At 39.0% G+C, this 12619-nt stretch overlaps 1 protein-coding gene across 3 annotated transcripts in view; it reads left to right on the top strand.

Annotated features, from left to right (window-relative positions):
• ADAMTS20 (ADAM metallopeptidase with thrombospondin type 1 motif 20) overlaps nucleotides 1-12619 on the top strand; it is a 178731-nt gene that overhangs the window by 19028 nt on the left and 147084 nt on the right. For all 3 annotated transcript variants that reach the window (XM_060657892.3, XM_060657893.3, XM_060657890.3), the window contains exon 3: nucleotides 120-282. In XM_060657892.3, the coding sequence (XP_060513875.3) occupies nucleotides 120-282 (163 nt within the window). The remainder of the gene's footprint in view (nucleotides 1-119; nucleotides 283-12619) is intronic.

Genomic DNA, 12619 nt, shown 5'->3' with positions numbered 1-12619 from the left:
CAGTGGATGACAGTGAATGAATGGACTTCTGGATGTCCTGCATCTGTGTGCTCACTTAAAACTGACGCTGCATGCTTTCGCTTCTTAGTGACAAAGTTAATTATTTTCTTTCTTTTCAGATGGGAACATTTAAAGCGCATGATGGTGAATATTTCTTAGAACCTATAATGAAGGCAGATGGGAGTGAACCTGAAGATGATCATAACAAGCCACATCTTATATACAGACAGGAATTAAAGAGCAGTTATTTTCTGCAATCTCCCCAGCCTTGTGAAGTTTCAGGTAAACTATGGAGTAAAACTTTTTTGGTAAAATTACACTATTTAAATATTCTTGTAGGTTAGAATTGACATATGTTCCTCAAATACTGAAGTATATTTCAAACAAATTTTCTTGACCTGTAAGGACCCATTAGAAATTAGTTTGTAGGCAATTTTGTAAAATAAATTTAGATCCAAAAAAGTATTCTGCATGAGATTTAATAATCAAACTTTAATCCATTTACTAGTCACACTACTAGTATGCTTTTTCTTAGCAGAATTTTAGATAATTAAAGAAGAACCAAAGTAATAACCCGTTGCTCAATTTTCTATGCTTTCAACTTTGTAAAAGAAACCTTGTAGTTTTCTGACTCTTACTCAGTATTTTGAGATTTATGTTGATGTGTGTAGCAGGGATTTAGTCTTGCTGTGCAGTATCTTACAGGTCATATATCCATTTTCCTATAGATAAACTTTTGGGTTACTTGCAGTTTGTCATTATAAACAATGCTGCTGTGAATTTTCTTGTCTCCATCTGCTGTGTTTGAGGTTTTCCCAAGTATATACACAGATACTAGAAAATTCCATATATTGTTTTACAAAGTGGTTTTTATGAGTTTATGCTTCCAATAATGAGTGATATTTTTTTGTTTCTGTAAAATTCAGACCAAAGAATTATAATGGATTAGAATCTAGGAATAGTAGGTATCTGTAAAATATAAATCACACATATCTATAAAGTATAAATCTGTTGCTAGTAAAATTAGTACATTGCATAGAAGTCCTGTTAAGAGTTGTGTCCATGTGTGTACGTGAATCTTCATATCCTTGTGTCATTTTCTGAAGAACGGAGAAAGGCACCTGCAGTTATCATCAAAGTACAAAATCTAGACAAAGGACTGGGATTAGAAAGGATTTATTTGAGATTGTAGGTGTCCATAAAGTATAGTCCCAACACTGCAATGCCATCTGTTTTGGGATATAATGATATGTAGGCCTTTGAAGGTTTTCTCTGGGAATGCACTTCTTAACCTTTGCTATTATAAGAGTGCCATTTTGGAGTGGTTCTCACTGTGTCTAAGGACGTGTTTTAAATCTATTGACATAATAGATGCCTTTCTTATGCTTTTAATATGAGCATAAGGGTTTCATTTTTATGGCTTCAAAGAAAACACAAATGGGTACAGCTTCACAATAGAATTCTACAGAAGGCAGCTTATGCTTGTTCTGATCTACCATTCAGGAGCAGCTTGTTTAATGAATTGTTTAGCTTCTTAAGAAGAAAACCACCAAGTAGACACTCTGAATGCATAAATGTTTCACATAATGATATGCAGGGTTTTGCATTCACAATCCGTGTTCATTATCAGAAAGAGAATGGAACAAGAAAAGCCAGTCTTTTGTTTAAAAATTTTTTATACTACACATTTATTACAAAAACACAAAATTAAATAGAAAGTTATGGAATTTCATTTTTTAATCACAATTTTTCCACATTTATCTATTAAAACCTCGAAGACTGTATCCTTTACAAGTCTTAAAAATGGAGGTAATTTAAGTACAACTAACCTACGTATCTTTAATCACAAAGCAATCAATTAATGGCCTAAATAATTAGCTGCTAATCATCATTTTGTTAGGCAAAATGGAGACTTGTGAACATAATTAGTAAAATGTTATCAAAGGCTTTTTCTTCCCCAATTCATGCATTATTGTTCAGACATACTTGTAGGATCTTCTATTCCGCAGGTGAACCTTGATTCAGAAGGACCTCTTCAAATGGGTTGGTCTAAAGATTGAGCACATGAACCAAAAAGGTTAAGGGGAAAAGGGAAAGTCATTTTTTTCCAACATTTCTATTGATGGTCTTAATTCATTATGGCCCTAAAGTGTTGCAATTCATAGTGCTTTCAAGCCTTGATGGTTGTTTTCAACATCAGGTTTGACAGTGGCTCCTTGAGGCCATACAAATTACATTTGGTTGCCAAACCTAACTATTGTGGATGCCAGGCTCCAGGTAGACCTCCGACATTGTCTAAGTAAAATTGAGTCAAAATGGCAAAACACCCCAAAACACCACAAAATGAGCAAACAGCCTCTGTACGCTACCATCATCCACCCTAACAAAACTAAAACCTCAGAAGGGGGAGGCTCTGAAAAGGTTGGGAATGAAATATCTTCTGGGTTTTTATGTGCAGTTCTGCTCTTGCTTATCCCCCTTGTCACCCACAGCAGAGCGGAACTGGTCCTGGTAAGCTCTGCACTCTTTTCCCTTGCTACTCTGCCCCTCTCCTCTCAGTGTCAGGAGTTTAGGAGCTTAAAACATTTCTTCTATTAAACGGGACTTGACATGAGTAAAATGAAAGGTCTTTCAATGGGTTTTAGATGATGTTGGCCAGTTTGAAAGTTTCTGTGTTTTTCCTAGTTTTTTCTAAACTTATTCTTAGTCTTGGAGTCCCTAACATGTGCCAAGGAATGTACTGGGTAAAACTTGAGTGATTCTCTTCATTCAGGTTCTCAAAGCCCTGGGGGTGGTAAAAGAACACAAGAACAGAAATCACAAACTGAATCGAGGCTGCTGTGGGCAAGGAGCTGTATTACAAGCAGCTCAAGGGGCTGAGCAGCAACTTCCTGGGTTTTTACCAAGGAAGTGATACTTAAAGCACCTAATCTTCATTGTGAAGGATTTTTGGGCATTTTCGAAGTAAAAGGTTGATGGTAGAGGGGACTTGTATTAAAAAAAAGAAAAAAAGCACCCAAGATTAGTTTAGATCAAGTATGGTAAGGTGACAGACCTGGAGATAACTACCTTTTGAAAGAATTTTACAATTCGCAAGAGAAGGGGACATGCCACCCCATGACAAGCTATGAAGCATGTGGGTTGGTCAGGAGGCAGGAAGGAGTGTGGGGAAAGCATGGGCAAAAGGGTTTATTACTATAGTAGTGGAGAGGTCCTTTGTTGGGCAGGAAGTAAAACAGATACTGAGGTTTGTAGTGAGAGGATTTTTTTTTTTTCAACGTTTATTTATTTTTGAGACAGAGACAGAGCATAAACGGGGGGGAGGGTCAGAGAGAGAGGGAGACACAGAATCCGAAACAGGCTCCAGGCTCTGAGCTGTCAGCACAGAGCCCGACGCGGGGCCCGAACTCACGGACCGCGAGATCATGACCTGAGCCGAAGTCAGACGCCCAACCGACTGAGCCACCCAGGCGCCCCTGTAGTGAGAGGATTTTTAATAATTTCAGTGTGCCTGGGGCACCTGGGTGGATCAGTTGGTTGAGTGACTGACTTCGGTTCGGGTCATGATCTCACAGTAGGTGAGTTCGGGCCCTGCATCCAGCTCTGTGCTGACAGCTCAGAGCCTGGATACTACTTCGGATTCTGTGTCTCCCCCTCTCTCTGCCCCTCCCCTGCTCATGCTCTGTGTCTCTGTCTCTCTCTCTCAAATAAATGTTAAAAAAAAAAATTAAAAATAATTTCATTGTGCCTGCGAAAGCTGGACTGTGCTGGCAGACATAAGCAGAGCACATTTCGGTCCTGTGGTTGAGAGCCAAATCCGAAATCATTCAATCTGTAAAAGTTAGAACAGACTAGAGGGGAATAGTATTAGTATGTCCAGAGTCCTGATGTGTGTGGTAAGTGTGGAAAGTAGGGCAAAATGGGACTGTGAAGGCACACAGGTGCAGATCTCAAAGGAGTGTAGGATTGTGTAGGCTATCTTATGGGTACTGAGGAGACCCTACTGTTAAAGCAGAGACCATCTATAGCTTCTAAGGTTGTAGTACTCAGCGGCTTTAGTTTTAAAGATAATTTGGGAGGCACCTGAGTGGCTCAGTTTGTTAAGCATCCAGCTTTTGGTTTTGGCTCAGGTCGTGGTCTCCCCTTTTGTGGGATTGAGTCCCACGTCAACTGCACTGACCGCATGGGAGCCTGCTTGGGATTCTTCCTCTACTAGCTTGCATTTCTCTCTCTCTCTCTCTCTCTCTCTCTCTCTCTCTCTCTCTCTCTCTAATATTTAAAAGAAATAATTTTGGATTTGAATGAGGAGAGACTCAAGCCCAGGGGACTGAAAGCAGCTATGTTGTCAACAGAGGATTTAGACGTCAAGTGAATTGCACATAAAAGAGAAAATTGAAGATAATTTCCTTTAAAGCTTTTTCCTCAGCTTTGAGATGATAAAGATTGTTCTGTGTATAACTCAGGCGGATAATCCTATGAATGCATGAGAATTCTTTTAAGTAAAATTTTACTACTATACAGGTTATTTCCCTTTAAAAGACTTAATCAGCATTGGTTTGAAGAAATATGGATGTCTTTAGTGTCGGCGGGGGCCACAGTTGACTTAGGAAGCCGGGAGTCTGGTAACAGAGTTGTACTTCTGGCTCTCCTACTGACTTGGAGAATTTACTTCTCTGGATCTTAACCTACAGTAGGTAATAAATGGCTAATGAATTTGTTTCAGTAAAGGTCAAGTTTCCAGTTTTTTATTAACTTGAGTACCTCATAGTTATAAGGACCAGGCAGTTATAGGAAATGAGTAAAGTGAGGTGTCAGTAGGACACTGAGGTGTCCATTGGGCAGTGGAATGGACGTGCTTCTGGCAAAAGGTGCACAGGGAACTTGAGACCAGTATTACCACATCTTTTGTATTACGACGTAAAGCTAGGATTTTTCAATTGGGGGTAGGGGAGAAACTGTCATGTTTGGTTAGCCACCTGTTTACAGACTTTTAAAGATTTCCAAGGTCCCTGACCGCGGCCAATATTTTGAACTAAAAAACTTTGATAAACTTGAAAAGAAACCACCAGTCTCCTCCACCTTCCTCTCCATTTGTACCCCTCCCCACCAAAGAAGACTTTTTTTTGTTTAAACTCTAAATCAAACACATACTATAATGGAAACTTAGCAAGTGCTACTTTTTGAAAGTCCTAGTATCTAGAAAATACTGGTATTTGAATAACATCATTTGCCCAAACCATTCAAATCGCCCTTTTTGCTTTGTTAATTAACATTTGTGCCCTTTAGAATAGTTTCTTCAGTGGTCATTCTTCAGTTGTCCCAGTAATGTTAAATTTTATCCCCAAAACAAAGATCCTAAATTGTGAAATTTTAAGATGTTTGAGATTATGAATCCTCAGCACTACATCTGCCTAATATGGATTATGAAAAACTCTCAGAATGCTCTTCATGGTCCTCTTCCCGACCCTTGGAAGAACGATAAGCTGTGATCATTGTGGACTTTTACAGATGGTTTCTGTGAGGGGGAAAGCCTGGCAGTGCTGTGACAGTTCGATGCGGACAGCATTCTTTTTTTTTTTTTTTTTTTAATTTAAAAAAAAATTTTTTTCAACGTTTTTTATTTATTTTTGGGACAGAGAGAGACAGAGCATGAACGGGGGAGGGGCAGAGAGAGAGGGAGACACAGAATCGGAAACAGGCTCCAGGCTCCGAGCCATCAGCCCAGAGCCTGACTCGGGGCTCGAACTCACAGACCGCGAGATCGTGACCTGGCTGAAGTCGGACGCCCAACCGACTGCGCCACCCAGGCGCCCCTATGCGGACAGCATTCTTAAAAGACCTGTTTTGCCAGTTGGGTGCTCTGCTTCACAGAATGAAATTTATGGGTAATAATGTATCCCAAGAACCAGGATCAATCCGCTGCATATGATGCTTTGTGTTAAGTCTGTGGCAGTGTCCCAGAGCTTTGAAGTCCTGTTTTCTCTAAAATCTTATCCAGTACTACTTGCTTTTCTTTTTTTTCCCTCTTCTGACAGAGCAGGGGCTCGGGGAGAGAGTCTTAAGCAGGCTCCATGCTTGCCATGGAGCCCCACGTGGGGCTGGATGTTAGGACTGTGAGATCATGACCTGAGCCAAAATCATGAGGCTGATGCTTAACCAACTAAGCCATCCAGGTGCCTCTTATCTTGTATTTCTAACGAGGTGGCTAATTCCCACATCCGGTGAATGATGTGAAAAGGGAACCAGAGTGTGTGTTTAATCTGATCAAGTGCATTTTGAAAACAGAACATGGAAAGTAACTTTAATCTTACATTTCATGTGTGGTAATAATAGTTCTTTCTAGGAAGAACTACCTGTCCACTCCTAAGAATTAAGTTTTTCTAGGGGAACCTGGGTAGCGGTGGAGCATCTGACTTCAGCTCACGTGATCTCATGGTTTATAAGTTCGAGCCCCGCATCATTCATAAGCTCATAAGTTTGAGTGCTGACAGCACAGAGCCAGCTTCCCATCTTCTCCCTCTCTCTGCCCCTTCCCCAAGTGTTTTTTCTCAAAAATAAACCCTAAAAGGTTTCTAAAAACCTTCTCTTTATGCAAGGATTATATATTTATGCTATACTGGAAAAATTGTGGGTAGAAATGATGTATTCTTTCTCAATTTTGAAGGTAAGGTTTCTTTCCCTTAATGACTTCTCTGTGCTGCCTTGGAAATGAATAGGAGAGATTATGAATCTTAAGGTATAAGAGAAGCTATCCTAATCATAACCTTTAACTGAAGAGTAAAATCTGCCAGTGTCTTGAACATAATGGTGTCAAACTAAATCAGTCACAATCTGATTACCTTTCAGTTTGTAAAATTAGTTTCTCATTTGTTGCTAGGATTTCAAATTTATTTTGACTCCTGTCTGCTTATGCTGGTTCATGGGTTTGTTAAATCTGCTGAGGAGGGTTTGAGACTATTAACTCTTTTTTGAAATAGATTGCACATCTGTTTTTTCTGTTCTGCCTGTCTGATTAAGACCTTTGCCATCTTTGTTTTAAGTTGGTGCACTTCTTGTCTTTGAAATTCCTAGGTAAGATTTTTAGTCACTTTGCAACTTGGTAAAGTCCTTATGAGTTTTTACTAGACAGCAATGTATGCCTCTGCTGCAGAAGTGGAATACATTTCCATTGACCCTTCTCACAGTGCTTGCTCCTCTGTGATCTACCACCTTGAATTTCCTTTGGCTCGTTTCCTATTTGGTCACTTAGTCTTTAGGCAATCTCTCCTTAATCTTCCACTTCCATAACATTTCAGATTTATTTTTAAAAATACCTTTAAATAGGAGTTGATTTAAATACTTAAGATACTCTTCATTTATACAGATGAAAATGTGATTGAAAAAATGATTAGAGTCCTTCGTTTCTAGGTCTCTGACTAATTGTACATTCTTAGACTCTTGCTTTACTGAAAATAGCTATTTTATAATTAGCACCTTATTTTCATGTGGCTAATGTACCTACCTGCTTATAATCCTGTAAGATTAAGAATGTGGTCTTTAGAATATCAAGCTATAAAATATCTCAATGTAGGGGCTGTATTGTTCTGCATGTAATTAACACTATCTTGGAATTCTATATCTCTGCTATCTCACTTATTAACTTGAAGGTTTTATGTTCCTTAAAGTAAAAAAAAAAAAATAGCATTTTATTCCATCTTTTACATTCTTCACAGCAAGTAGTACTATGTTACATAATACAGTAACTGTTGTGCAAACAAGTGAGGAATTAGTACCAAAATAACCTTTCTGTTCAGGTCTGTAAGACAAGGTTCATTCAGAAGGTGATTTGGGGCCTCCTGGAAAGACCATAGCTCAGATGGGGTTGTCTGAGAAGGCTTCTTTGAGGAAAAAATAACTCCTTATCTGAGACCCAAAAGATGAGCAGGAATTGGTCAGGAAAAAAGGGAGAGGATAAAAAGTATTCCAGATGGAAGCAACAGTATGTACAAATGCCTGGTGATGAGACAGTGCTTGAACCACTTCGGTAACTAAATGTAGTTAAGGTGTAGGATATCAGGGGGCAAGATGATGTGATGCTGGAGAGGTAAGGAGGAGCAAACTAGTGAAGGTATCAGTAAACTTCAAGGGATTTGGGCTTTAACTCAAAAGCAATCCAGTGGGTGTTGGGAGTCCTCTCCCCCGATAGTTCAAACTGAGGTCCTGGTATATAGGGTCTGATTTTGTTTGACCTGACTTGGCCTCAACCAGTTGCTGTTACTGGTATCAGAGCTATAATCAGCCACCCTGCTTTTGGAGTCAGGACAATGCAACTGTATCATAGATGGAGTTTGGGGATAGACACCCAATTTGAGGCTGGGGGCTGTTAGATAAATAGATGCTGGGTAGGGAAAACCAGAAAGTTCACCAACAGGTGGACAGTTGTGATTGGTGTTGGAAAAATTCAGGTAACTTTGAGCACTACAAAATGAGGTGCCCAAAACTGATGAGAAGTATAGAATATAGGATATTTTTGGCATCAGTAGATTCACAGCTAAACTTGTGCTGAGAAGTGGAATGGATAGAGAACTGAGATACTAGTAACTAACACACAGGCTATGTACAAGGACCAGTAATATTCTTAGTGTGGCACTGTTCAGAGTTTTAGGTTAACTCCTTTCTCTTCTATATCCAGTAATTATGTATATATGATAGCAAATTGGGATTATTCACTTGGCTTTTTGAGGCACACATTCCTCAGCATTTTATTTGGGGGATGGGAAAAGTACAAATTGAAAGGCCAAAGGTAAAGTTTATGTTGTGATCTTGAAAATATCTTGCAATGGCGAATAGACATTTCTGACTTCTTTTTAGTATATCCACTACTAGCCCTAGAGGGCTCCATTCATAGTACTCATCTGGAAAAGAGAAAATATATGGTGTAGGGTCAATACATAGCCCTTTGTTTCCTACCTCATGGTGGGCTGGAGGAAGGAGAGCAAGATGAGTGCATTGGTAAGACCTGTACTGGTTTTCCATGTTCCAAATGAGTAAATGAAGAAAAGAGCCGACTGCTAAGGGGAGGTTCTTGTTCTTGTTCCACATTACTAGCTCCGGAGGCTGAGGCCTCACTCAACCTTGTCCCAACATGGATTTGTTTATTCATTTGTTCCTTCATTTGTAAAATATTTGAGTACCTCCTTCATGGAAACTACAAAGGTGCTGAGGCCTGTTTAATATGTCCCATAACCAGCCTGTACAAGCATAGGGAAGGAGGGAGGGTAGTAGGAGATGAAGTCACAGTATTTGTGGGAGGCTAAATCGAGTAGTTGTGGGTGGATCCAGGTTGTGGGGCTTGAACACTAAACAAATTAGGGAGCTTTATGAAAAAATAGAAAAATTATGAACGTATAATCTCTAGGATTCTTCTCAAGGCCTTAAAAGGGATTTTTGCGAGAGACCAGAAGTTTTAGCGGCTTTAGGTTCATGGTGAATCCACCCCAGCACATAGGATATTATAAATCACATTAGGTATTTTGGCTAGGACTAACCTTGGAAGCCACTGTAGGATTTTGAACAGAAGAGGGACATGATCAGCTTGGATTTTAAAGGGATCACTCAGATAGTTACATGGAGAAAAGCTAGCAGAATAAGTGACAAAGCAAGAAAGATAATGCAATCATTATGTTGAGCAATGCTGACCTCTTGAATTTAGGGTGTAGCCATGAAGTTAGAAGTAGCCACGTTCAATATGCACTTTGGACAGGTGTGAGGGGCTGAGTGTTGACAGGAGTGGTCAGATTATCCTAAAATATGTGGGTGCGTGCACCTGTGTGTGTGTGTGTTTAATTTTGCCTGAGCAGATGAAGGATGGAGTTTTCATTTACCAAGAATGGGTAAGGCTGTGGGAACCACAGGTTAGGAAGGAACATCCGATTTATTAATGTGTAAATCCAAGTTGGTTTCATATAGTGTAATAATGACTTTGGGAAAATAATTTAGTGATACATCACTTATAACACCCAGTGCTCATTCCAACAAGCACCCTTCTTAAGGTCCATCACCAACTTAGCCCATCCTTCCCACACAACAACCCACCAGCAACTCTGTTCTCTGTATTTAAGAGTCTCTTAAGGTTTGTCTCCCTCTATTTTTATCTTATTTTTGCTTCCCTTCCCCTATGTTCATAATTTGACTTTGAGATCCCAGTCAGACATCTGAGGGGAGACTAGGAAAGTAGGCAATAGAAGATGAATGGGAAGGTTGGTATGGAGGTCTGGACTTGGAATAACTTAGGAGTATCCTATGTTTTAAGGCTGCCTGCAATTGCGTAGGGAATAGATAAGAGTATGGAAGAGAAATTCCAAGAACTGAATGGTGACGCATGCCAATGTTTAGCACTTGGAGAGGTGAGGATTAAACTAGGAAAAATGAAGAGGTCAGGAAGACAGGGCAGGAATGTGTGCCCCAAAGCCATGTGAACTTTTCAAAAAGATACTACAGATTAATTTGCTAAATGGTGTTAGGAATTAAAAGAATATGAAGATTTGGAACTGATTATTGAATTTGCAAAGTAGCGATGATTGCTGACCTCAAATGTGTTAACTGAAAGGGTTCAAAAGTCTTGGCATGAACAAAACTTAAGTATTATGAAGAGACTTAAATGAATTATTTTTAGGTGGCCTTGTTGGGTTCTAATTCTGTTGTGAAAACCGTCATTACAAAAGTCACATGTTAAACTTTGAGGTAGAACATTAAATAAAAAAACCTATTTGAATGAAAGAGCTCAATCTGTCAGTTTTAAACATTGTTTTGTCAAAATCCCAAAATAGGGGATTTAAAACTATCAAAAGCAATGGTAAATAAAACTTTATTTTGTTGATGGAAATATTTCATAGAAATTTAAAAAAAAATTTAATGTTTGAGAGAGGGACAGAGACAGAGTGTGAGCAGGAGAGGTCACAGAGAGAGAGAGAGAGACAGAGACAGAGACAGACAGACAGACAGACAGAATCTGAAGCAGGCTCCAGGCTCTGAGCTAGCAGCACAGAGCCCGATGCGGGGCTCGAACTCACGAACAGTGAGATCAGACCTGAGCCAAAGTCAGACGTTTAACCGACTGAGCCACCCAGGTGCCCCTGAAAATATTTCATAGGAATTTTAAAAATGCATCATTTATTCAGAAAAGTGTTTCTATATGTGGGTCTATTTTGGACTTCGATTAGTCCATTCATTGTGCTACTACCATACTATATTTAAAAAAATATTATAGCTCTTGAAGTTCTGAAATGTGGAGGAGCAGCCCTTGACTTTGTCAAGATTATCTTTGTTGTTTATCCTTTGCATTTACATATAAATCTTAGAATCAGAGTTGGTTTCCACAAAGGGAAAGATTTTGATTTTCGTGTTCAAGAGATCAATTTGATGAAATGACATCTCTATAATGTGTCTTCTAACCCATCAATATGGTATTTTCTCCATTAATTCATTGTTCACATAATAGCTTCTACATCTCTTCGTAGAGGTATTGTGATTTTTTTTTTTTTATCGCAAATGGTATAACTTAAAAAATTTTTTTTCTCTGCATGAAAATGCAGGTAATTTTTAACATTCAGCAACCTTGCTCATATATCGTAATAGTTTATCTGTTGGTGCTTTTGGGTTTGCACATGAACTATCATATGGATGGCTATTTATTTTCCAATCTTTCAGCCTTCCCCTCTCCCCCTCCTTTATTGCAGTGGATAGGAGTTCTAGAACAAAATTGACTAGAGATGGCAATAATGAAAATCCTTGCCTCATCAATTTTACAAGGAAAACTTTCGACCTTTTCTAATGTGTGCAATGTCTGTAGTCTTCCCTTACTACCTATCCACTTAGGGAAGTTCCCTTACATTCCTAGCCTGAGAATTTTTATTGTGAATGGATGTTGAATGTTAGCAAAACTGTTTGCCTCTGCGTATCCCAAGGTGATCCCTGTATCTTTCTCCTTTGTTCAGATAATTGATTTTCAAATAGAAAGTCCACCTTAGGTTTTTACCAGACTAGGTTTGGTAATTTCTTTAGAGTTTCTGTGAATGTTTTCATGAGTCTGTTTGGTTTGTAAATTTTCCCTTGCCACATTGAAAGAGCAAGAAGATAAGGTCCTGAAGGGAATGATTAAAGTGATGGACCATGGTATGTGAGCTGTAGAAAGGATATCCTCATTTTTGTTTAGTTAATCTTACATGTGTACTCACTAGGTAAAGGAAAGAAGTGAAAATAACTCCATAGACTTGTGGAGAGCAATAAATGTAAATCTATCTATAGTTTTAGATCGCTAATCAGCCATATAGCTCATTTTACAGTATTCCTTTGGTCTACCAAACACAATTTAATTGCAAATGCTTAGTGAGGTAAATTTTAATCTTTGGCTCTCCACTGCTTACCCATGTGATAATTCCTCATGAAAAGGAAGTAAAGACTTTAATTATTTGCAATTAGAATCTGATTCACTATTGCTGCCCTACTTTAAGACCTGGAGACATGAGCTTGGGCTGCTCTCAAAATGAGTACAAATGCAGGGGAAACTGCACAAGCATGGTCCATGTTCTTGGCTGGTCCCAGCCTGTGTTCCACTCTTTGTGAAGATCATTACTGCTAG

This window comes from Panthera onca, chromosome B4 (assembly GCF_046562875.1).
Source record: "Panthera onca isolate mPanOnc1 chromosome B4, mPanOnc1 haplotype 2, whole genome shotgun sequence".
Lineage (NCBI taxonomy): Eukaryota > Metazoa > Chordata > Mammalia > Carnivora > Felidae > Panthera > Panthera onca.
Note: the sequence above shows the minus strand (reverse complement) of the source record. Positions and strands in the feature narration are given on the sequence as shown.